The sequence below is a fragment of the Bombus vancouverensis genome, chromosome 14 (genome assembly GCF_051014615.1).
Source record: "Bombus vancouverensis nearcticus chromosome 14, iyBomVanc1_principal, whole genome shotgun sequence".
NCBI lineage: Eukaryota > Metazoa > Arthropoda > Insecta > Hymenoptera > Apidae > Bombus > Bombus vancouverensis.
Window position 1 is genome coordinate 12,666,194 of NC_134924.1, and position 27,618 is coordinate 12,693,811.

At 42.0% G+C, this 27,618-nt stretch overlaps 1 protein-coding gene across 6 annotated transcripts in view; it reads right to left on the reverse strand.

Annotated features, from left to right (window-relative positions):
* Positions 1-27,618, reverse strand: part of LOC117156362 (low-density lipoprotein receptor) — a 64,854-nt gene that overhangs the window by 9,128 nt on the left and 28,108 nt on the right. For 3 of the 6 annotated variants that reach the window (XM_033333309.2, XM_033333308.2, XM_033333310.2), the window contains 3 exons: positions 25,131-25,253; positions 10,559-10,678; positions 7,959-8,081 (listed from right to left, as the gene is read on the reverse strand). In XM_033333309.2, the coding sequence (XP_033189200.1) occupies positions 7,959-8,081; positions 10,559-10,678; positions 25,131-25,253 (366 nt within the window). The remainder of the gene's footprint in view (positions 1-7,958; positions 8,082-10,558; positions 10,679-25,130; positions 25,254-27,618) is intronic. The other 3 variants (XM_033333311.2, XM_033333312.2, XM_033333313.2) reach the window with 3 other exon arrangements.

Consider the following 27,618-nt stretch of genomic DNA (forward strand, 5'->3'; position numbering starts at 1 on the left):
CGTCGCACAAAGATCTTAGACCATCCACGTTACTAGTTTCAACGCATTTTGGCAAACCCTTTCCGCGTGCCACGAAAAATAACAGACACGAGTGTGTTCGCAAAGGAAACGACGCTACCGTCGCACCGAATATTTTAAAAGCTCCATCAATAACAAACTGACCGTCGATTCTCGAGTTTAACGTATAGCAAAGATTCGGCACGTGGTCTAAGACTTTCACGCGGTACGTTTAACGTTTAAACAGGACGCACAACGTCGAAGAAACAAGGGGGGAAAAAAAACGGGGGAAAAGAGAAGAAGCGGCAAACATCGCTTAAACGCGTGGAAATACATATATGCAACGTATCTAGCCAATATCCACGATGCTAAGAGCATGGCGCGTGAACATGGATTTTTCGTTCGTACACGAGTCACCCGACGAAAACGAAATTCGAAGCGTAGAAGACCATCGTAAGAATCAAGAACTTTGGTTACTCGAATTAAATCTATGTTTTATTCCGCTTTTTTACGGCAAACACGCCACCCCCCTCCCCCGCCCGCCGTGTCGCGAACGCTACGACGTTTAAATTATGCAAGAAGCTATTTGCACTTTCGAGAGGATGTAGCGGAAGGAATAAGTTTCTCGGCATAGTCGCGTAATTAAACGGGATAATTAACCGGTCCTTAATCAACGACAGACGCATACCGCTGCTACGACGTTACTTAACGTTAAGTGCACGACATAACAGGTAGAAACTACTAGGTTGTTCGTGTACGAGCTTAGAAATCAGGGGCCGAATCGTTCGTTACCCTCGTGGACGAGTTTTATCCGTCTGGACGAAATGGCACGAACGCTACGAACGAAAAATCACAAACGTTCCGTGACCAATGTGCTCGCGTAACGTCGATTCTCGCTGAAACAAAGGACGCGTTTAATTGTCTACGATGACACTCGTGCGTACGATCGAACGAAATTTCGTTTCCAACCCTTTGCAGTTGTTACGTGGAATTTCTTCTTCTCGATACGATTATCGATTTATCGCGAAGCTTTTTTCCTGGTTAAGTGGCAAGCTGACTATCGTAAATCACATTGGAGGGAAAAAACGGTATTAACTTGCAGATATTTATTCCAACGAATAACGACTATGTAGTTTACCGAGACTTATGCATATTTATAATTTTAGAAAAACAAGCAGAAAGTTGCTTCGCGTAATCGTTACAGCGAGTACTCTGTTTTCGATTATATTTCGCTGTATATTCCAGGAATTGCAGGTCTTTTATTTGAACATTTTGATAAAATTATCGAACGTGTCGATGTTATACGGGACAGGCAAGAGTATACGGAAATAACGCGATCAAAACTTAAACGCTTGTGACACGTTGAAATTGAAAAATCCGAATCAAGCGTATAGAACATTTACGTGGGACGTCCCAGATTTTTTCCCACCGAATAGCGGTATCGGTATATTCTACGACTAAGCAAAAAAAGCATGGAAGCTAATAAACGCCGAATTAAAAAGTTAGGGCAAAAATATAAAACAAGAACGGATTGGTTATTCGATCGATAAGACGTAGAAATGTCGCATCGTTTGAAAAATGCGTATCGTTTTTCATCTTTATCAATGTACACATACTACGTACTATCGTGTATTCGATAAGACTGAAAGAGGATTATGTATTTATTACGTTACGTTATGTTATATTTCTACTAAACAACGATAAAGTATCTTTCGTAGAGTATTAAGCGTAAAAACGTTTAAACGAAAAAAATCGGGATCGATTAAGGGGAAAGGTGTCGTTTTCCAACGAGATAACGTTACTTTGTGCATCGATGAAGAACAAGCGAAAGATATTGGATCTTAACTGGAACGTTCACCCCCATCCTGCTTATCAAATTATCAAATTAGCACGGATGGGCGACTCCGTGTGTCGTTGGCAAATAGTCGCTAATGACCATGGTAGGCGATGCGACTTTAATGAAATAATAATCAAAAATAAAAAAAAAAAAAAAAGATAAAACAGCTACGTTATTCGTCCTCGACTATCGTCTACTCTCCAAAAATTTCATCTCTGTAAAAGCTTTTTAATGGCAAGGAATCAAATACGTAGAGGCGTGAAAAAGCTATTCGAAAGAATCGATTGCTGAAAAAGGGAAAACGTTCTTCGGCGAGGCAATTACAGAGTTACTCGATAAATGGCAGGAAATCGCCGAAAGAAACGATGCGATCATTCGATAAAACGCTAATTTTGTAAAACTTTGCTGCTTTTCCAACGTAACGGAATTAGCGATTGTCGCGGCGTTTCGATTTGCACGCGTATCGTCGCAAGACGATAAATCCAATCTATCCGATTACGAATCCATCTTATCGATCTAATCCATTATTTGCATTCTTTCGATTACATTCCGGTTAACGTCGTTTAAGGCGTGTACGAAAAACCAATCCATCGTCGTTTCCTATTTTCGCGTACTTTTAATCGATTAACGGATTAAGAAACTCGTATGTTCGGTAAATACGCGTGACGTACGATACGCTTTATAACCATTTTAGGACACGCCTGTATTCGCAGATCGTAACTTTCTCGTTTTACCGCAACTACCGCATTTTCAATATTCTGCACACACATTTTTGCATATCGTACGAATCTTGCGTACTTCTGCAGCTTCGACTTTCGCATAAATGCATAAAAATCCGCGGTACTACTAGCAATCGCGTATCGTACGATTCTTCTACCTTTTGCAATAGCACGGAGGCATCGAAATATTCGATATCGCGTTACCATCGCGTCGCTCTGCATTCCCTCGTATTTTGCGAACGATACTTCGTGCGGTAACGATCGTACGTATATAACGAAGTTTCTTTCAACGGCAAAGGGTCGAACGATAATTCAGCAAGCCACCGAAGAAGCGAAGGAAAAAACACAACAAAGAGAAGTAACTACGGATACAATAGCGTGAACATGATAACGAGACGCGAATCATCGTGACGAAGAAAATCGATCGGGCCGCTGCGGCGAAAAACTCGGCACACTCGTGTAACCTATGTATATGTAGATGTGTATGTATCCGAAAAGTATAGTTCGTGCAACCTGGCCACGAAGAGTCGGTCGTCTAAAGCTTTGCCAAGGGAAACCAAGCGTTTTTCGGAAGGGAAAAGAGTTTCGCTGACAAATTTGCTCGGGCACGACTCGAGGTTACTCCACGCCGAAGGAAGTTGTATATTTACATGGGAAACACGCTTCCACGATGATATCTCGAGTTAGTTTTTTAAAATTGGACAAATCTCTGCACACGACGTATCTCGAACGATACAAGAGAAAAAGGTTTGCAAGAGGTTTACGATGAGAAAGAAGCGAACGAAAAAAATACTTTTCTTTTTTTTTTTTGAGATTTTTTTTTTTTTTTTTTTTTTTTAGAATCGAATAGAATAGAACAGCGTTTGATTACCTAAGGAGATATCTCTTCTTATCTTTATATCTTATTATCGACTCGTTAACAGGGTCGTTCTTTTTTAATTAGAACTCTATTCACGGAACGAAGATTCGACGAAATCGAAATTTCTCAAATTATATAGAAGCCACTTTTACCGTCGACTTTTACAAACGTCACAGCATTCTTTGGATACGCGTTTACGATCTTTTACCGTTTAACCGATTCTCCGGCAACTCGATCATACAGAGATAAATAGATATAAAATACGAGAATAAAGGGGAAAAGCTGTTAATCAGAGTGGTAGAATCGAAGAGGAAAAAGCATTATGCGTAATCCGGCAATCGTGCGGTTGCGCGCGAGAGACTAATTAGCAGAGAATGAAAACGATCCTCGTAATCGTAACAATTACATTTAGAACGTAATAAAAAAAAAAACAGCAACGTTGTGGAAGTTGCGTACGTGCGACAATTATTAATTAGAGGGAAGCATGCAACATGCTGCTATTACGAAGCACGCGGTGTTCTGTATTAATCCTTAAAATACAGAAGCTAGGTAGCCGCCAGCTTTCGGTTGTTTCGTTCCTCTTCTACTACGTGGACACCGGCGACTCTAACTTTTAATATCCACCCTAATAAACGCGTCGTACGAACAACACCTAACACGATATTAACAGTCCATCACGGTCCCCTAAGTCGATAATTTTATTTCTCGGTGGCCGGAGAGTTGGAAGTAGAAATTTTGAAAGATTATCTTTAGACATATATTAAAAAAAAAAAAAAAAAAAAAAATGAAGAAAAAGCTGGGAAGAGTCGACTTTGAGTTTTTGAAGGCAAAGTTTCAATTTTATTGCCTTAGAATAAAAGTAAAATAAATAATAAAAAACGAAAAAAGTTAACGAAATACGAAGCGCCAACTCTAAATTTCGATTGGCGCAAAATAAAAATTAGAAATTTTTTAATGGTATGAAAGACGCGAAAGAAGATAGAGAAAGTCGACTTGGAGTTTCGAATTTGTCGTAATCGGAGCGAAGTTGAGTCGCGCTTTTTAGAAACGAAGTAAAAAATCGGAGCGGAACGTCTGCTCTTTAAACTTTTTCGGGAGAAGGAAAAAGGGGCGTTTGGATTTTTACGAAATTTGCACGATACGATAGATCGAACATGGTTGCGAAACAAGACAGGTAAATACACGGCTAAATAGCGGAAAGTATCAGCGACAACGTGCTGGCGACCGAGCAAGTAAGCTAATCGCTGCACGCTTTTACTTTCGCTATAGATCTGATCCGACGTTTTATTTTGACGGATCCAAAGCAACCATATCTAAGGAATAGAATTTATTAATCACGATAAGCGTACGACACGCCTTCGAACAGTTCGATAGCGCTCTTTCGTTTCCTCAAATACGAAAAAGCACAAAAACGAACGAATAGCAAAAGCCAAAAGAGATACGACAGAGATTTTCTAAATACCCAAAAGCTTTTTGGAAAATATAAAGGGAAGGAAAAAGAACAAAAAAAAAAAGAAGGAAAAACATGCTCGTCACAGACCTTTTTATATTTTAACCCTCGACTGACAGGGCGAAGTACGCGTTACATAACCATCGGAGCGGACCAATTTGACCTCGATTAAACAAGTTGGCCAAGTGTGCGTTTCAACTAAAATATGTAACCGTACTTATGTTAACGGCCGTTTAACTTGTTAAGAAAACTTTGAACCGTAATAAACGATTAATTTAACTTTCTCGTGCTTTATCCGCGAGCCGAACGATCGGAACGAATAGTTGGAGGCCAAAGTGGAAAATTAACACGGGCGTTTCAGAGACAGAGCGTGTTACAGTGGTAAAATCAATAACGGGGCTGTTTTAACTTGGTCGTATCGGTCGAGGGTTAAAGGGTTTAACGCGTTAATCGCCAATATCCTGCTTGATTTAAGATTATCCTTCGTACAACGGGAATCTACGGGATATCGTAGTATATACCGTGGAATTGTGTCTCTTTGATCGTGTATACACCATTTAACAGCGCAGAGCTTAGGTTCGAACGTCGTGCGGTTTCGCGTCGCTTGCACGAGCTACCGCGAGATTACCGCTACGGCATAATTCATAGCACGACGGAACGGAAGAAGAGCGTTCGAAAAGGCATAAATGAAAAATAGCAGATCCGATAGTTTGTTTTTCGCGGCCGAGCTTTCTCTTTTGTACGGAACTCCACGTAATCGGGAAACGTACAACAAATATTTTATCCCGATCTGGAAACGTGCCCCGAGTGGTACACCTTTCGAAAGTTCGCGCGTTTCATCGAAAAACTGACAAATACGAATTTCCTACTGATTTATGCAAAGCCGACCCGGTTCGACTCTGCCCCGCTGGAAAACATTTAATAATTCATTGTTTAGCCAGGCGAATACAGCATTAGCGCATTGAAAATGCATGAAGTTAGAAACACGTATAGATCGCGGCGAACGGATCGGGACAACAATTGCGTTCTAGTACCGAATCTTCTAAACACGACCAACCGAATTCCGATCGAGACGTTCACCGATGAACCTTCTCCAACGGAGAAAGCTTACACGGGATTTTAGATTAAATCTTACGAGTTGACCGCCGATTTTTAACCATTTATTTACGATCTTAAAACGCAAATATCAAAAAACTATACGATACATATGCAGCGGATAAGACGATCTCTTACCGAGACTGTACTATCGAAACGATATTTTCCAAGATACGAATTTGCATAAAAATCAACGGTCTATTCGTAAGGAATCGTTTGATCAATTCTATCGCGAATTACGCCGTATTTGCTAGCAAATTTATACGCGAGAATGTCGCGTGAATAACGAAGGGAAGCTCGAAGAACAAACACATTCTCGCAACGAACGATTTTACAATTGTAAGTGAAGATGTTAATTCTTTGCACTTCCGGGCCACGATTACGATAAATTAAACATCGTTAAACCTAAACTCTGCACTTTTGAAGACTTTGCTATTCGAAAGTTCGATCCGTCTTTCTGTAACACATTTTGCAACGTAAAGATGATATTTTCTATTCGTTTTCTTATCGTTTTACTTACGTTTTTTCTAATTAATGCGAATTTTTAAAACTACCGAGTCTATCTAGCAAGGAACGACGGAGAATATCAAAGAGGACAGATACATTCAACTTTACGTTATCCTTTCGTAACGGATTTGGAGCAACCGTCGCTGAAATTTTAAAGATTACGATAATGCGAAGCAGCACGGTAATTCTTATTACGACGTATGTACTTTCTAATTCAAAATTTCACCGCAAAGTGAGAAAAATCGATGTACGAACTTTCTTTATCAGGGAAACAAACGTATTTCGTTAAAATGTCGAAGTAATAACGTAACATTACGTAATAATAATACGACACTATGTAAACAAAGTAAAAGTAGCTACTTAATATTGTTCGAAGGTTAATTGATTTACATATTTGATGGTTGATTATCGAAGTTAGCTAAACGTAGTTTGCACCGGTAACGAAATAAAACGAATGCAAATTCACGTATTAATGTAGTTGCGGTGAATAAAATACGGAAACAGAATTGATTTCAGAGAGTGACACGACGGCTAAACGAATTTATCTTTTCACGACCGACGATATTTCGATACCATCGAAATAAAACGTTCCCTATTCTTCGCAAATATTCCTACCTTATTGGGCGATAAACCGGAATTCGATATGCGTTCGTCGAACAAAAAATGTCCCATTCATCCTCGCTTCCCTGTTTCATTAATTCTCGCGTACTTCCCATTGCGTATATACGCGATACTACACAACTACTTTAACAAGTTACTTCAACCGATTGAACGATATTTATCGTCGGTAAAACTGCCCTTGAATCGAAACAAGAAAAGAAAGAAAAGAAAAAAGCATAACAATCGAAAACGCCGTAACGCGTAAAAACAGAATGTATCGAAGATGGAAACCAAAATTCAGTCTTGTAAGAATTAACACGCCGACTCTTGCTTGTACGTGACGTACGTATCGATCGATAGACCAGATATATCGGTAGAAATATAATAGGTAGCTCGTATCGACGGAATTCGGAACGACGTTACTTATTCGATTAAAATGCTGCAACGAATACCAAAATTTTCATTCCCGTACCGCAACCACAGAAGATATCCGCACATATCGCGATCCTTTGACGGAACGTTTCGTCGTTAGATTCTATATTTCGTGTTCGTAGTTAACATACTGGAATCTATCAGGTAAGGCGTAAATGCTACACAACGGATACAAGGATGCTACAACGGATGCATTCGTGACGAGTGTAATGCCACGACCACGGCCGATCTATAGGTAGCGAAGGACGGCGTCGATTCGATCTTTCGAACTTTCGTTTTCTTGCTTATCTTTTAAGCTCGTCTGCGAAAGGAATCGTTAAACGGACGTAGAGTAAGATGTATAAGCACCTGAAATCGAAGCACGCAATTGGCGATGAACGTGCGCGGATATGAGAGAAAGCAAATGTTACGTGAAGAAGCGTAAGCGTAAGCGTAAAATAGAGTGTCCGTGCAGAATCTTACTGCACTCAGCCTCGTCCGAACCGTCCGAACAGTCTGAATGGCCGTCGCACATCCACGCGAGTGCCACGCACTCGCCGTTCCCCGAGTGACACGTGAACTGATCCGCCGTACAATTCTTCATCCCTACAAGATGACGATCGATTGGACCGTGATTTTCATTCGTGACAAGGTGCCAGCCACACGGCACCGCACTCACGGCCAGAGATCCCGTTTCGCTCTCGCGCGAGTGCACAATGCCATTCGACAAGCTCTATTTTCGTCGAGTGCGAGGAGAGCCGTCTCGAGAAACCGCGAATCGCATCCCCAGGGTCAACTGCGTTTCACGAAAAATTTACTCACCGTCGCTTTGTCCAACGCTTAAGGAACGTCGTCTGCGAGAAATTTCTTTCCTTTTTTATTTACTTTCGTCCCTTCTATCCTCTCCTATCGCGCAAAGTTTCTCAATTTAAACCGGTCTTAATTTAATTAACCACGTCGAAACGCCGTTACGCCGGTGGAAATTTGTCGTCGAGTTATTCTTTACAGTTTCTACGCTTCGTTCTTATTATTCGTCTTGTTTCGCTCGCCGCTTCCACCGACTCGCTTATAATCGACAATTTGTTCAGTATCAAACGCGTTAACGGATTTAAGCTCGGCTCTTGTTGCGAGATGATGTCAGTGGCCGGAGCTTCGATGGTCGACCGTCTATTTTCGACCTAACGTTGTTTTAGTTTCATAGCATTTTCGGGCGAACAGCGAGAATTTAATGGCACGCGAGAAATTATATCGTTCGAACGTTAGGCTGTAACGGAAGGACATACGCAGTCGATAAGCTTCACAACGCTTTCACGATCGTCGAAGGATTCCAACGAATTTCTTTTCGTTTCGTATCTTACGTCGTAAGCCACGATGCGAATACAGATAACAACGGCAAGATAATTAGCAATAAAATAGAAAACTGGGAAGAAAAACTCGTTTCACCGCGAATCTGTACTCGATAGAAATATCGTATCGAAGATACGTAAACGAGAAACTTTAACTAGTCTGTAAATACAAGAAACCGTCTTTCGATATAAGACAAATTTCGGATATCTCTATCGATACGCGTGTCTTCTCTATTTCGTATCGCGAGCATTCGTTTCGCGAGTTCGTAAACGTCGAGAGAACGAAGGTAAGGCTGCTGTTCGAGGTCTACAGTTGGTCTACAGTTTCGGCTGATGTTTTCCTTATGCAACTACCTGCGCGCGTACAAGCTTCAAAATTATCGCTGAAAGATACGCGTGGCTAACGCGTAATCCAGTAAAGCTTATTAATGGATGATCTAAGACGCGGTTCTGAGAAAGTTACAGCCAAAGTGCACCGACTTATTTCAATAAGCTTAGCTCTCAGCTTTGTACCTGTTTAGCATTAACAAAGTGAATACACGAACGGTGTAGAATTAGCTGTACGATACCCGGTTGTAAATTTTAACCAACGAGGAAAAACTACTTTACGCGCGGTATGGAAGAGATACGCGAAACGCGAAACGCGAAACATACGTAACGCACGAAAATATTAAAATAAACGAAGAATATATAACGCGAATGGATCTACGGATAAACCATTTGCTTTTAGCACGTGCCGATCGATTTATTTAAACAATCGTTGAAAGGGTAAAAAGGACGGTATCGGTTTATATAATAGGTAGAGGAATCGACGTAACGAATAAACGACGGTTACTGGAAAATGAATAATCGTTGGACAACGATAGGTCGAAACGAGCGGCAAAACCTTCGAATAATCGGTGCGCGAGGAAACGATATTCGACGAAGAACAAAAAGATGTTTAAATTTCAAATATTTAACTTTTCCTCCTTTGGTTTAAACGAACTTTTTCGATTAAACGCGATTTGTTTGTGCTTGTGTATTGCGTTTATGCATTTACGAGAATTTTCGACAGATAGAACGCGCGTAATATACGAAAATATACAAAGCGATAAAAGGACAAAACTAATAATTACGCCTGACCAAAATTATTTAGACCAAGATATCGTTCTTATACCGTAGCTTGTTCAACTTTAATTATAGCTGATCGTAACGTCGCCGGAAGGATTTTCTTTGATTCGTATTTAGAATCAAAGGAAATCCTTCCGACGCAGATCAACCGACCATTGAGAAACTCAACGGGGATGGAATCGAAGCGACGTCGAAATTTTGCCGTTTTATCGAGCTTATCGTCGGCCATCTCGTCGGAACACGCGGTAGCGTTTAAAGAGAAAAAAAGGAAAGAATGAAAATTTGGCAAAACGTTCGCGGAATTTCAAACTCTATATATTTACTTTGCCTTGGCAATTTATCTCTTTCCGGTGGTCGAGTCGCGGTTTCGCTTTGATGGGAAACGAATTCAACGGTCGAGGGATGCAATTTGCGATTCCAAGACCTTACTACTCCAAGACCCTTTCGCTCTTTTATTCCACCGTGGATAATCCCCGTCTGTCGCTTATGTTCCGTAGTTTTCCCTTAATTTTTTTTTCCTTTCCTCTTTTATTGCTCTCTCTCTCTCTCTCTCTTTTTCATTTCGCTTCTCCTTGGCTCCTTCCTGGCTCGTTCCAGCGATCAACCTACGACTTATTGACAACTTACTGCGGCAATTTTTCTCGTCCAACCCATCGCTGCAGTCGTGCTGAAGATCGCACAGCCAGGTTTTCGGTATGCACCTCCCAGGGCTGCACTCGAACTCCGTTTCGCTGCACTGTTTCGACCCTTTCGATCGCAATCGTTTTATCATTTTTCATTCTCGCAACCATTCTTTCGCACGACTAGTCGCCGTGCGCGCGCGAACAGAAGCGAACAAAAGCGAGACGAACCTCGCCAACGATTTATCAGCACACCAATTTATTAGTCGCGATATTAAACTCGGATCGAGCGAACCTGTTTCCATCTCGCGTTACAACTTTTTGAGAAGGATAAGCATTTTCTCTCTTTTCTCAACTTTTCTTCTTTTTCTTTCGTCCTTCTTTCTTTCTTTCTTTTTTTTCCTTTTTTTTCTTCTTTAATCGTAGGAACGAACGTCGATTCGCGGGTAGGTTTTTACATATCAAATTAAAAGTCCAACGATAGAAAATCTTCCTTTGACGGTTTTAGCGCCTTTCTGACGCAAAATTAAATTTGTTTTCAGTTATTTATTTATCGTCATTTAAATACGTACGTGATCTTTTCAAAAGGCGAAAAAATGCTAGACAGGATGTTTTAATTAAGGAAGATAGAGCATCGCTCGGATATCCTATCCCTCGGATGCTCTCTTATTAACCGACAAACGACTTTCTCTTGACTCTTTTAACGATTCGCACTATAGAGGGAGAAATATCGATGGCATATCTATTCGCGCGTGTTTCCTATTTTCGATAGAAAACCGCCGATGCTTTTTTCGTGAGAATCGATGTTTCCGATATTTTTATTCAGCGAGCGTGGCTGACTTCTGGTACACGATACTAAGAAACTTGAAAGAAACAGCGAAGCGTTACATCAACGTATTTTTTCCTTATAAATTGCGTCGTGTTTCCATATAAACTCGTATCGTGTCCCTCCCTTTTATTACTTCCGCAGACATTTTCCAAACGCGACGCTAGATTTCTCAAGTTTCCGGCCAGTGATACGATGTTTAAGGATCGTCGTTTTATTTCCGCGATGGCGGCGTTTTTAATATATGTCGAATACTTTAAATAATCTTCACTGTTATTACTCGATACTGATTATATACATATACCATATAAATAAAATCTTTGCACAAAGGGCGTAGCGAAAGGAATAGCGGACAACGAAGACGAATTCAACGGTAGCCACTGTACGTGCGACTTTATCAAAGAATTTGTAAAGTAACTTTTCATTTCATAGTATTAGCCTAGAAATTCTTGGCGGCTCTTTAGCGGATAGCTTTTGAAAAAGGATAAGCTAACGAGAACAATGACTTTAAATATTCGAACATTTAGGCAAATTCGTTACTTCCGTTTTTCTATGTCGCGAGTTTTTCAATAATGTCACGCGTGGAATAACATCGTCCAAGTAGCTTTATTTTGTAAAAAAAGGAATATCTCGCGGTATTTCAAAGATGAAAAGTAAACGTAGCGATATTACCGCTTTATATAAAATATGAAAGACACACAGAGAAAAATATGATAAGTCCGTTCTTGTTAATTTCCTGACATTTACATCGCTCGGTGGTTAAAGAGTGAAAAAGGGGAAACTCGTCTAAACCGTTTGCCCAACGAAAACATACGTACGTGTACGCTTCTTTCTGGCCGGTCTTATAGCCATCGGTTTCTTCGGCGCAAAACCGGCATGAAAGAAAAGAGGGAAGAAGCTGCGATCGGTACGATTTAAATATGCGCACGAAAGATCGCATAAAAGAAAATCAGATCCGCTTAGCCGGCACTCGGGAACTGATTAAACTCTAGCAAACCGCTAGATATGGGATATTACAGGTTGTTTAACTTTTTAGCGAAGCTGTTAATTCTAGAACAACGAGCCGCGCAACTTTCTTCTTTGCCCCGAGTACAAGAGTACTCGATAAAGACGGTCTGTGAAACGCGGCGAAAATGTATCGAGACTATTCGACTTAACGCAGGCTGGCCGTATTAATTTGTCAGTGGTAGTGTTTCGAAAAGCGACGGAAAATAATTCAACGAATATATTTTAAGCCATAAAGATAAAAGGATCTAGACGATGCTGCACATCCGACGATGACTGATATACGAGAGAATAGAAGTTTCGATCATAACGGTCGATTTCTTTCGTTTCGACAAGGACACGATCAAGCTGATATCACGCTATAAGGGCAGGCGCGATAAAAATCTAATTGCCATTTATTATCCGTTTTCGTGGTTGTTGGAAATTCTTCGATAGAAATTACTTGCACGGTAACGAGAGAGCAGTCGGAGAGGCCCTTTATTATTGTCGCGGACTTGTTCGCGGTGCAACGCAATTTTTCACGTCGCTAGTTATCACGTTATATGTCTTCCGCTGTCGCAAAATCGATACGGTTCCCCGTGCAATTTCAAAGCGAGAGAAATGCGACATCGTTAGCAGATTACAAGCGATGCCGAACGCGGTCGACCGATATGTTTGCCGGATGCGTGCCGGAGGAGAAGTCGGTTCGCCCAAATATTCGTTAGCCTTTGACCCGTCGCGTTATCGATGCAACATCATTTGCAATTTCGTGCATCGATCACGCGAATGCTCGCGTTAATCGTTAGCCGATTCTAACGAGCGTTTTATCGTAGTTACTGTAATTATACGAATTATATATGATTTTCGATCGTTATATTCCAATATAGGTGATAATTTTTAATGAATTTTTATAAGAACAACGAATCGTAAATTTTATGTGAAGATGACGACAAATCCGGATATCGAATTATAACAAACGTATAAACTCGAATTCAAGAAGAGATTGATACGTTATTTTTGTTCTATTAAGCGTAGTTACATGCGCGCATTAACCGTAAATAACGTAGATACGTACGCTATGTTTCGAGATTTGAGAGAATATTAAAGGAATATCCATCGTCCTGTTGCGTGTTTCGTACGGCTTAAGATTTGGAAAACTAAAGCGATACTTTACTTTGATCGAACATAGGAGGTATTTTATTTTCAAATTGAAACAATTTCTCGTTTATAACAGCTAGCGACAAATTCAAATTTACCCGCGTATGAGAATCGATCCAGAAATTGAATCCAGAATTAAAAATTCGAAAGCTAAATTTCAAAGGGATATCCATTTTTGATCGCAGATAGAAAATATCCCGTTTTTCAACTATAGAAATCTCTCGCCTGTAACAGGTTCGAGTCACGAGTATTTTTACACGCTCTCGCTCATAAATGCAAATGATCGTCTTTAAGTTTATTCGTAATTCGAAAACGTCTCCAATCGAAGAAGGAAATCCGCGTCCAAACTCTTTGGATTTTTAAACTAAATACACCAAAGCTAACTGACTAAAAAACTAAAGTATTTCGACGTTTCTTCTCAAACGTTGTATGCGCGATCCAGAATATCGTATTTAACAACTTTGTGTTTTCTTAATCAACGCTAATAAAAATCAACGGTACAGACCGGAACAACAGACCTTCGAGAACAAAAAGGCTCGCAGTTTAGCGGAGAAAAAGCAACGTGCCGACCGATGTAATTAATCTTCCATAATTCGCGTCGTTATGTAACACGACCAGGATTTCTTTTTCAACGACCTACATACGCTCCGTGCGATCCGATTTTTGCCGATATTTTTCCGATTAAAGGAACACCACGTGGGCAGGCGGTAGTTTCGCGCAAACATTTTGCACGCGTCGCTAATTCCCTATATTCTCGATTAATCGTCTCATACGCGAATAACTCGAGCAACCTGGCGATCCTCTCCTCCCTCCTTCGTTTATTTTCGCTATTACCCATTTTGTATTTCTTTTTAATTTTTATCTACTTTTCCTCCCTTTCTTCCTTTCTTTTTTTTTTTTTTCTATGAACCTGCATATCGTATCGTCTCACCGCTGCAGCAGCTCCTCCCGCTCTTTCCGCTTTGATTTCCGTCTTTTATCGGTCTCTACGTTTAATTGGCTCTGCGATATTGAAACTGTAGAACGATAGAAAGGGGGTCCGCGTCACGGACCGGGCAATTAATATTAAAACCGTACTGTTGCCGCGTAATAATGAATAACCACCGGGATCCTGGATCGGTAGGGAAAATGAAAACCGATTAATCGATTTCATCGCCACTCGACGTCGCTGGGTATCGCTATTGATTAGACCGCTCGAGAAACATTCGAGACGTTTGCTCTGCCGCAATGAGCACGAGTTATGTAAATCGAACGAGCTAAGGTGAATGCTATAGCGTTACCGTTTGCAAATACGTCAGGCCAAGAGGTCGGATAACGAGCTATGAAAAATTATATCTTAGCACCGATCGCTTCGACCGGTTTATCGATCCAACGAAAACGTTTATCGCGAGCCCCCGACAACGTCTGTCCCATCGAACGAGGCAACGAGAATTTGTTCGCTCGTACATATAGAACGCCGTGTATACGGAATATTTCGTTTGTTTTACGTTTTTCCGATTGTTTTTCTTTTCCCGAGTGTGCTGGAAAACTCCGTTCAACCGGTTAACCGAATTTTGTTTGCCGTGCTCGGAAACTCTTTCATTCACAAAAATAGCAATTAACAAAAGCGTATATGTACCGGGTAGATCGGTTTTAATTTTCTGCGAATTTGTAAATACGCGGCGTTACGTTTCTCTCCCCTTTCCTTTTTTCTAGCGTTTCGTAAGCGATATCGCATCGTCGAATAAATTATTACGCTAGAGATATGCATAATAGTTGACTCTGTATTATTTTCAATTAATAGATCGATTAATAGATCGCTGTTTTTTCTTCTTTTCATTTTCTTTTTTCTTTTTTCTTTTTGGAGGGAGAGATACTGCAGCGAATAAATTATTAGCGATTAGTACGTCTCCCAGTTGACGGTGTAATTGGCGCAAAAAGCAAAAATTGTCGAAAGCGGGTATCGATTAAATTTGTTTTAACTTTTGCAACTGCAAACATTCTTTTTTGTCTCTTTTTTCTTTTTTTTTTATTTTAATTGGAGCAATGCGTTAATAAGTACACCGGTGTGCATCGGTATGCATGATGAAAATATGGACGATTTGGGCGAGGAATTAACTCTCGTCTTTCCTAGTTAACGGATTAATTGACACGGAAGTAAATTTAATTTCGATGTCGAGTTAATTAACGCGTTATCTGTTCGATCGCCTATTGATGCCGATAATGAATGTTTTAACAAACGCCGAAGACACGGTCGATGCATATTTTCGTATTATAGAGCATTTCGCGAGCTCTCGTGTTTCAAGATAACAATTACATACGCAAAATTACCGAATCGCTTTTGTCGTTCCGGTATTATTAGATTTGGAAAATCATCGTCGCAATTATTTTCATCTCGCGCGCGTTTTATTTACGAAGTAAACGATCTAAATTGATGAAACATCGACGCTCCGAATTTCTGTGAAAATCGCAACCTTTGCTAAAAAGAGGAAATGAGAAACAAAGACAAAGAAAAGAAAAAGAGAAAAAACAGGAAACCATTATCATAATGCGCGCTTTATGGCTCGAGTCACGTTCGATTTAATTGCTTTATATCGGATAAACTACTTTCACGCTGATACACTCTTATTCGACTATTTATTTCAAAATCAAAGCCGTACCAAAGTAAACACGAAATACAGATTTTAATACAACTAAATAGAACGTTGACTTTAGCGCGACAAAGGAAAAATTTCATTTTATTATTCACCGTGGATACAAAAGATATTCGTTGCTTTTGTCGTTTTATTACTACGTTCTACGTTTCGTTTTCGTATCAAGTTTTCGTCACGCGGAAGAACTACCGGATAACGCGAAATTCAACGTACGTACTCGAACGAGAACGAAGAACAAAGTAGAAGGTGTAGCAAACAAACGATGCAAAGAGCATTTTAACGGAAATAAATATACTTTACGCGCGTGTATAGTACCAAAATGGAAAGCGAGGAAAGAAGACGGAGCGTGGAGTTTGGCACGCCAAAGGAAAACTATCGTTCGACCATCCGTGTCTCTGGATTTAAAAAAGATAGGAATGCGCGTGAAAGTAGAAATACCGAGAATAGAGGACAGGAATGCGAAGGAAAATGCGATCTTGAGACAGGGCGTATCGCTGCTTGGTATCGATAGCGGCGCGATCTAAAAAACCTACGTTTCATAGAACGACGTTAAAGAAACGTTTGCGAGTGGTTTCAACGACATTACGGGGCTGGCTCGACGCACGGCATGCCACTATTCGCGGAAGCGGTGCAACCTTCCGCTCGTAGCATGCACGAAACAAGCGAAGCAGGTGTCGCTGTAACGCTAAGATCGGATCGATAGCGGCATGACCAACGATATCGACGTTACAACTGTATCGTCCACGTAAAACCGATAGAATCGTACATATATAAATAGACATTCTATTCGAATTTGTGGAATCGCGCCAAACGTTGACACGCGTCTCCGGATATGTACCTAAGCGGCAAGCTGTTTATTCCGCGCGCAAAGGAAAACACGCGAGTCGTCGTCGTCGTGAATCCGAGCTGCAGTCTACGCACACATTGGAATGTCATTATCAAACTATTCCATTAACCACGACGACGACCGCGTGGCGTACAAAGCAAAACCGTACGACGAATAGGAATTTACCCGATTGATCTGTACGGCACGCATCTAGGTCACGCTATCGAGCGTATCGATAGGCGAAACAACGTCAATACCGAACTATTTAATTACAACGATAAAACCGCGTTTGTCATTTAAGCCATGGGTCAAAGGGTTCGCCGATTATGATATTCTCTCTCCCTCTCTCTCTCTCTCTCTCTCTCTCTCTGCGGTGCTGTACCCGTGATCGGTTTTGATCGCAAATCAACCGCGTACACTCTTTCGATTTCCGTGTCAAGATCGCCGCGTAATTCGCCAGCGTAAATTCAGAACTTTGGAATGTCCAATAACTCTCTGTAAATTCCAACTATCCGAGGTTCGAACGCGCGCGAACAACGGACAGCTAGACACAAAAGAGCCGAATGAAAGGTACCGCTGTCACGCTTGATTATGGATCGGCTACTTGTTGAACTATCCGCTCTCGTCGAAATCATCGCCCACGCGTATATACATGTCTAATACAGAGTGGCTCGCGCGAGTATTCGAACGTTTGCAGGAACGTTTCGCGAACATATTTATCATCGCTACGATTCGAAAGGTGGTTCGTTCGGCATTAACCTTAGCAGCTACGATTTAAAATCGTGCATTACGATTCGTTCTTCGCTCTTTCCTGCTGTACTCGAACGTACGTACAGGACCCGAGAATCTCGTTGTCAGAAATTTTTCGAAATACAGCGAATATCTAGCTGGTAAAAAAAAAGGGGGGAGAGAAAAAAAACCACCTGCTCCGCGTATCACGTAGCAATGTTTGTACAACGTTGAACGGTACAGTGTTCGTTAAAAATTTGTCAAAGATAACGTTATATATCACAATGTTATAACGTTACAAGTAGTTTACCGAGCGTGAACCAGGTAGAATAAAACGTGCAAGGCTGCTAGAACCGCCAAGAGTTAACCCTTTCGATATGAATTCTTTCTTACGCTGTATATCAACATCGGCGGATGGAACTTTTACCATACGACGTTCTATTACGGTCGAACAGCGATGCATAGTCCATTCACCGGACTTGATAATCCACGCGATGAAACACGTCGATGCTCTATCTTTTTATCTCTTTATAAGAATAAAGAAAATGTAATAAGATCGCGAATAAAATAAAGCCTAAGACGTTAATCGATCGAACTTAAAAAAGAGACATTCGATTTGTACTTGCGTTAAGAGGAGGAAAAAGAAGAAGAAGAAGAAGAAGAAGAAGGAAAGAAAACGACTACAGAGTGCGTTGAACGTACATAGTTCGCAGCAATGGAATTTCCAATGCATATACACAAATGTATTCATAGAGCAAGAGAATGGATTTCGTTTAGCGCATATAGGCGTTGATAAAATCGAAGGGATTAATATAGATCACGCACGTGTTTCTCGTTTCACGTCGTTATAGAGCCAAAAAGCGTATTTCGTTGCTATCGATAATAACTACGTACCGCGTAGTTGCCTAGTTAGAGATAGAAAAAACCAAATTTTTTTATACGCGACAAAAAAAAAGCCAACGCTAGATTTTCCTATTCTTATCGCGTCGCTGTTGATCGCAGATCAGCTACTCGTTGACCTCGTAATAAAATAAAATCGTCGAGCGTCACTGGAGGATAAAATAACGTGGAACCCGCATTAATTTTCCATAAATCTGAAGTGCATACACCGCGTACGCATTGATCGCCGTGTTAAGCACGCTCTATGATCGATTTTTCTCCTCTCTTTCTCTATTTCTCTTTTTTTTGTCTTCCTTTCTTTTTTTTTTCGAATGAAAAAAGCATCGAAAAGGTTTTCATTACGTAGGTAACTTGATTATAGATCAGCCACCATACTGGACGTCCTTCGTGGATCAAAATCACCGTGCAATTTCACAGTTTTTCACGATAAATTTAGAATTTAAAATACCCGCTAATTCTCTCGCAGATACGAAACACGCTACGTTCACCGTCGCACGCGTTCCTCCATAGGACTATCCAGGCTACTTTTTTCATCTTTTTTTTTTTCCTGTTTTCGGATATCCCTCTCTTTTTTCGTATTTTACTCTGCGTTCAGAGTTCAACGAGCTTCCATCGATATTTCTCCGTGCGATGGCGAGAAGAGCAGTCGAAAATATTCGCCTGCAAAAGCGTTTCAAAACTAACGGTAGCTTTCGTTCGTGCGTCAATCCGCTTCACCTGCGCGAAACCGGTCCGAAAAGTTGCACTTTCACATACCTGCTTTCGCGGCGAGGGAATCGCGTTTCAAGGGCCGACCGAAGGGCCACGTTTCGGCCGCGTCTCTTTCTTCTTCCCAAAAATCAGTCGCGAGAGAACAGGCTCGCTCGTTCCCACGGCTTGTAAGACTTAATTTCAATAATCGATCGATGGACAACGGACTCGTTCTGATTAATTCACGCGACCCGATCGAACGACGCGTAACAAAAGCGACCTTTGCCTTATTCGCGTTTCTCCTCAAGAGCGAAAGAATACTCCCGGCCGCGTTCCAATTTTTTTTTCAAGCAAAGTATTGGCAAGCCGGTGAAAAATGCGGTACGCGTAAGAGAAAAATAGACGAGCAATTTCGAAATTCGATCGATCGTCGACCGATTCAACGTTAAAATTATCCTTGCGTTAGACGTATTCGATTACAAAGTCAGACGAAAAAACCACATATTTCGTTCTATTTTTCACCTTCCTTAATGTTCGACGAATATTAAATCGCATCGGTTAATTCGTCGTACATTTATCGTCCATTTTCCGATCTATGTGGTTCTAGCTTCTCACCTTGTGTATTAGAACACGTTATCGATCAAAAAGCGAAACACGATCGACGTCAGTCGCTTTTCTCGCTCTCTGAATCGTTGCGAGATCAACGGAACTATAAATCGCGTTATGAGCTGGTGTGTTACGATACTCGTAATATAGAGGCATCATCGATGAAAAATTGGAAAAGAAATTGGAAAGCCGAAATTAATAGCGATAGTAGCTATCGACGAAGGATCGGATATTTTTCGATTCATTTAATAAAGTAGCGGCAAAGTACTTTAATTATCCGAGCTTTGTAACTCGTATCGTTTTACCGTGGCGGAGAAGTATCGCTTTTTAATACCAAACATCGATTTTTCACGCTCTCCGCGTGCTCGGTAAACGACCCTTCTACTTAACAGAAACAAATAAAAATCGAAAACTGCCGGTATGGTAGTGGCGCGTCTCTCTGTTTGCGATCAAGGCACGATCTAAAAAATCGAGGCTTACGCGTGCCAACCACGTTCTTTCGAAAGAGATACGCCAAAATTTCGGATCGATACCGATTAACGTATTCGCGCGTACTGTTCCAGCTTCTGATCGAGCATCTTTATCGTTTTTAAATCGCAGATATTTCGAAATTTATACTTTCATCCGAAATTACAAGCGAAGTTACATTCTGTAACAGCTTTACGCTTTTAAATATAAAATATAAACGCATAAATATCCGCCTTATCACGCTGCGTAAACTCGATGTAAGAAGAGTTTAACGAACGTCCACCTGGCAGCGGATTCTATACTTTATAATAAAAAATTAAAAAGCAAATTCAACTCCTGACGAAGGTAACTGCGACGCGAAACGTCGAGACATCTCTTTCGAAAGCTTGCACTCGGAAGCCCTAATTTTCGTAATCGTATAACGAGTGTTGCGAAACTCTCTTTAAAATTCAAAAATGTATATTTCGTAGGAATTTCTCAAACATCAACGCGTTTAACTCGACTCGAACGTTAAGGTCGTAACAATGACCTACTTTTCCGTAATTTTCATCTGCTCGTTTCCTGTCTCACCGTTAAGAAGCAGTTTCCCAACGTTCGATCGATACTACGGACCGGTATAATTTTTCATACCCCTTCGGAAAACAAAAAGGCCGTTTTTATCGAAGTAAAACGTATCCATCGAGTAATCTATGGAGCAAACGCGCGCCAACTTTGCTACGAAATTCTGTCAAATTTTATCTCGATACGATTTGCTCGCGAAAATATTGGAACAGTCGTGGAAACCTCTTGCGAATATATTACGAGCGAGTAATACGAAACATTTTGAAACTTTGTTAGCACCGTGACGAAACACCGCTATCGTCGTTACGTCGGTAGAGTTTGAAACACGCTCGAAAATACAGCATTCGACGCGAATAATACATCCGAAAGATCGTAAAAGTATTTAAACGGCTCGTTATACGCCTATTATACGATACGTTCAACGTGGCTGTTTACGTTGTATCCTAGCATTTTTTTAATATCGATGTTAAATAACGTCGGTGAAACTCCGGACGAATCTCTCAGCTGCGCGAATCGAAACGCAGAGAAAAACGACGATCGAGACTACGTATTATTCTGAAAAATTGACCATTACTTGGAATTTGCTGCTGCTTATAAACGAATTCGCGAGATATATCGATCCTTCGTATTTTAATTGCGCGACGGATCGATGTTGGAATCCTCGATGATCTCGAGCAACGTAATCGCTAAGGTCGCGTTTCATCACGATGCCAGCGAAATTCCAAAATGTTTTACCTAACACGCGCGATATACGAAACGCAAAAATGACATTTCCAACTTTCACAGGACGTAGACGGAATTTCACGAGCGGTCGTACGCGTGTAACGGAATCGTAACCGATCGTAATCGGCGGAAAGCGAGCTTGAGTAGCGTAATTGGTCGAATAGTTGTAAATAATGGTGATGGAACGACGATCGCGCGGACAATTACCAAAACGGGAAAGTAATCAGCGGTGGCGCACACCGTTTCCCCGCATTTACATACCAGCCCATTATAATTGAATATTAATTATCGCGGATGGATATACGTCGTGGCTGGAAATGCACGAGCATGAATATTAATTCGGTATTTGCCCGACGAAATCAGAACGAGCCGTTGTTATTATTAATAACGCGATATCGCGCAACAATCTACCTCTGGAAAATAATAAAATATATATTTATATATATGAACAACATATACAATCACACAGATGCAAGATACAGCGAGATATATACGTAGCGTAAAATAGTACGATAAGAATTATATGAAACGCGCTAATCACGTCGATGCGAGATGGTTTGTCTGAATCCATGAAACAGGAACTTTTCTCTCTCTCTCTGTCTCTCTCTCCCTCTCTCTCCCCGTCTCCCTCTTTCTCAGGGACCAACCGATATTTGAACGAAACACGCGCGCACGTGTGCCACGGTCGAAATAATTCTCTGTTTACCGATACGATTTACTTCCACAAATAATTTCGCCGTTAAACGTAACGAACCAAGTTTTCTTGCGCGCATCCAGACGCAGCTAACGTGCATGCGCTGTCGCATATATTGTACGTATGTATACTCTGGCTCAAAAGTCTCGGGACATTTGCTTTTAATATCTATCGAGATAATTTCGATAATTTCGATATTTCAAGCTGCACGCGTGTTCCAACAAAATCGTTGGCATACCGGCATCAATTCCAAATTACACGCCATTTCCCGTTACCTTCGTTGCGCGCTTTAGTTTCTGCGATCTTGCGATCGGCATAGCGACCGCCCTGACACTTTTGTCCCGAGATGTACGTACTGCGGCTCGCGAAAGTATTCCGACACTTGCTACGGAAAATTTTTATGGCTATATTGCGCGCATTGTACGAAACTGTTTGAAATTTCCTTGGCATTGCAACGAGACACGACTATCGTCGTCGTGGCGGCATAAATGATTCGAAACCAATCCGAAAATATATAGAAAAATTGTCGGACGTTTCTCGTAAATGTACGCTTACTAGAATATACGACAAACATACGCAAAAGCTTGGTATACGATATACGCGGTATACAGCACGACTGGTAGCCTTGAACGTACAATTGGTGCTAAAAAAAACGTGATCTTACCGAATATCGCGGTTTCTTGATGTAACAAATAATTACGAATACTTTGGCAATCTTTGCGAAGGGTATGCTCGCAACCGATATCTCGTAGCTTCGATCGTGTATACAGTTCGAGATTGGTTTCAGATTTTATCGATGTAATACGGTCGCGTCGCCTTACAGACCCAACGAGATTTTGGAATATCTTGTAAAACATATACCTAACAAATTTCTAATAGCGTTCGAATACTTTTGTCGGACACTGTACGTACGTATACATACGCGTAATATATACATTAATATATATATATATATATATATATATATTTTTTTTAGTCGGTTTCATTCGCGAACAAATGAGCTTACAGCGCAACGGGGGAGACAAAATCCATTCGTATTGTTCCATTAAATACTTCGCACGGACGTGCAAGCGCGTGTACGTTGGTTGGCGTTGGGAATTAAGTACGAAAATGTAGGAATTTAAAAATTCTGGGAGCTCGACAGCTGTCCCCGGTTGCGCCTGGTTTTTAGCCTGTGCAACTCGAAACGATCTTCGTTTACTTTGGCCACGACAAAAAATATAGATATTACTACGATATAATAAATCGATAACGATTCAGGAAAATCGTAGTGACGGGCGAAGATTAAAATTGCGAATACGCGTAGAAGAGAGTTATTGGCTAGTGGAATTTGTCGAAAATAATAGACAGAGATTAACAATAACTTGCACGCTCGATGGTAATATGAAAAACGTAATAAAAAAAGGGAGCAATCTCGTGAAAAACTCTGGTCAGGGTTATCTTAAAATAAACGCTCGCGCGTTTAATTTTCATAAATAAACGTGGTCGATTGCTCGTTAAAGGTTGCAACTATTACGCGATAAATAAATGTCAGCCGTTAAGCCACATCGACGAGTCTAGCTTTCTTCGACGTTTGCGTTTCGTAAGTCTCATTGACGATTCACGATTCGCGGGATGCTGCGACTTGTTACGACCGTGTTTCGGTTCGTTTCGCTTTCCGAGCGAGATCATAACGAAGAATCTTTTAAAAGAAAGACGTCGAGACTCTCGCACCTACGAAACGTTCGCGTCTTCGTCGAAAGCCCTTTGCTCGACTTTACAAACTCCACCAGCCAAGCCAAGTTCGTACTCTCGTAATTCCGAGACGGTCTACGCGAGTAATATAGCTGACTCCGGTTCGTGTAATTAATATCGCTGCAGGGTGTAGATCGTACATTCTGGAACATGGTTCCGACGTTCATCGCCGAGTATCGCGACGATATACTCGAAAGAAAGGAATTTACCATGCACGTACCGTACAGGCTATCGAGATCTCGACGACGAGAGCAAAGGGGAACGATCCGATGGCCGATGCGAACAAGCTGCAAATTGCGAGGGAAGTTGCTTGGAAAACGGAAAAAGCAAACGCAAGTTTCGCGGAACGAATATTTTCTTTCGGATCGGCTCGACCGGCAGCGCAAAAATATTTGCTCGACGAAAAAACTATATCGATCGAGAAACCACGATATCGAGGATCGATCCAACGAGAAACGTTTAATCGGAATCGTACGGCGATCGTTCCCTGTTTACCTTCGGTATAAACGCGACCTTAATCCTCGATCCATCTACGGTCTCCGAATTTTTATATTCGATAAAGGAACGTACTTGCGACGTACTTTTTAAGGGAACTTTTATCGCGAAATTAGAGCAAGGAACCCGGGGGTATTTTCCTTGGGAGCTCGTTAACGATAAAAAATGATCGGGCGGAAAAGAAGAGAGAAGAAAAGAAGCACGGAACAAGGAGAAATATGGGAAAAATCTTTGCGCGAAAATATTCTCTTAAAACCGTCTGGAAATCTCACGATCTACACCCGGCGTCTGGAAATCCTCGCAATTCCATTGTCAGCTTGCATGGCCGCGTAATTGAAAATCATTTCGAGTCGAATTTATTCCGGCCATAACCATCGTACCGTTGCTAAAAACTAACTACGACACAGAGAGGAAATAGAATCGTTCCATCGAACAAGATAGAAGAAGGAGAAGGGGAAGGAGAAGAAGAAGAAGAAGATGACGATGACGACGACGATGATGATAAGGAAGATGAAGAAGGAAAGAAAGAAAGAAGAGAACGTAAGTACTTACTGCAGACCGTTGGATCCTCGTCAGAGCCATCGTGACAATCATCCTCGCCATCGCAGTGCCAGGTTCCGGGTATGCACTTCTCGTTGGCGCACTTGAACTCCGAGTCGGCGCACGTGCGCGGACCTGCAAGCGCACGTTCGTAATCGTGATGATAATCGTCACCGATGGCCGATACGAGGTGCACGACGCACGCCAATCGGAGCAACAGCAACAACGGCAGCAGCGTGCACGTGCATCGCGACGCGTCGTTGAAAAGACGCATCGATGTTCCAGCGAACCGCATGCTCGCGCGAGAATGTGTGCTTTACGAGTCCCTTTTTCAGTCGTACGAAGCGTACACGAACATTCGCGTATATCCCGTGTATCACCGTGAAGAGGGGAGAGGCAGAGCGGCACGGTTCTCGACACCTTCGCAGGCGCTACTTTAATCGCTGATCCAATATAAAAGCTTTCAACGTGCAACGCTTTACGAGGCCCTTTTCTCCCCTTGCGTACGTACTGCAAGAGGTTCCGCTGTTGTACTCCGCTGCCACCTTCTCTCTCTCTCTCTCTCTCTCTCTCTCTCTCTCTCTCTCTCTCTCTCCTCTTCTTTTTCCCCCTTTCCTCTCTTCGTTAATATCGCAACGGCAGAAAATCGTCCGTCGATCGTTTTATCGCGGCTCACGGAGTTTCAAGCGTTACGCGAAACGGCCGATAAAACGCCGTATACGCGATTACCGCGGCGGCGAAACTATGCCAGGTCGAGCCAGCGAGGCAAAAGTAGCAGATAGCACCGAAACACCGGGACCATCTATTCAGAGCATCTTTCGAGCTTCGTCGGCTTCCGTATCCCTCCGAACCGACGAAAATCCTTTTCGCCCACCCGAAAAACCCGCACCCGCCGCTCCGCACAGATCTCTCCGAAATCACAATACTCTTATCCCCCTTCTCTCGCCTCTTTTCTACCCGGCCTGGCCACCGATTTACCGCCACCAAACCACCTTCCGGATCTCCGACCAAACAATCGTCCGTGAAACGATTTTCCAATAAATCGACTCTCTTCGGCCAGGCTCCTCCCGTCCCACGGAGGCCAAAGATTTCTCTTTTCAACTGCAAGTATCTTCCATATATATCTATATATATATATCTCCTTGCTCTCCTCTCGTTTTCTTATCTTTCTTTTTCCTCTGTACTCTGTACTCGGTCGAGATCACTGGACGACGGTCTGGGCAACACGGAAACGAGGAACGACGAAGGAAATAGGGATGGAAAAAGGTTGGAAACTGGCAGGACGCCGGCAGGAAACTCGCGAAAAGCTCTCCCGTCGCTCTGTGCACCACTTGGAGTGGACGACGCGGTTACGACGCGGCTACGACGCGGTTACGACGCGGCTACGACGCGGTTACGACGCGGTTACGACGCGGTTACGACGCGGTTACGACGCGAACGCCCTGATCGCTTGACGCGACAAGCAGACAAAGAAGGGGGAAAAAAAAAATAATCGACACGGTTCTCCCGACGATTCGAAGCGATTTCAAACAACGAGACCACCGCGAGAAAGACGACGATGCACTCGCGCTGACGGCTGCGGATGCTGTAAGCCAGCGACCGAGTAAAGGGGCCCCTATATATGGGCCTGAGGACAGCCACGCCGATATAGATGTAGAACGCACGCACACGAATCTGCCGCGTAGGGAGAACGAGCGACGAGCACGAGCAACCAACGAGACGCGATTATCGTCGCTTTTCGCCTGATCTAATGGAAATTCGTTACACGCGCGATTTCGTTGAATCGGGAAGCGTCGAGGCGGCGCGTAAGATCAAGGACTCCGACGAGACCAATTATCGCCAACCGTAACGAATAATAACGCGACGAAACTGTCACAATGGCCCACGCAATCCGGCCAGGTTACAGCGTCAGAATGGCGTTCGCGTCTCGCGGTGAGAGGGCTAATGCGTCTCGGCCTGGCGCGAACCACGCACGGTCTCCGTTTCGCAATAAAATTGTACGTAGTATAATCGTACGATCGATTGTCTGGACAAGTGGTTAGATATCGCGTTAGAAAGTTTTCAGTTTCTGCGAAATCGAAGGTTCCAGAGAGACGATACTTCGCCTGCGTACCATATCTGTCTCTATATCACGCGCAGTGGTTCGCCACACCGTTTCCACGTTTATCCTACGCAACTTTTACGTATCGTATATTCTATATATTTATGTAAACTCTACCCTCTCGAACGTATCGATCGTTATATAGGCTAATTGTCGACGTTTCGTCAATCGCTTGTCTATCGTCAAAAACCTCCGTCTAACTCAAAGTACGGTCAAAGTACGTCCTTCGTTTACGTTAAAGTTAAAAGAATATATACTCGCGTAAACGTGTACGTTTGCGTTCCAAAATATTTCCCGTAAAACGCGTAATACAGACGAACGCGAGTACAGATAAATCAGAAAAAGGGGAAAAAAAATACCGAGAGAAAAAGTGGAGGAACGGATCGTTATAGCGCGGAA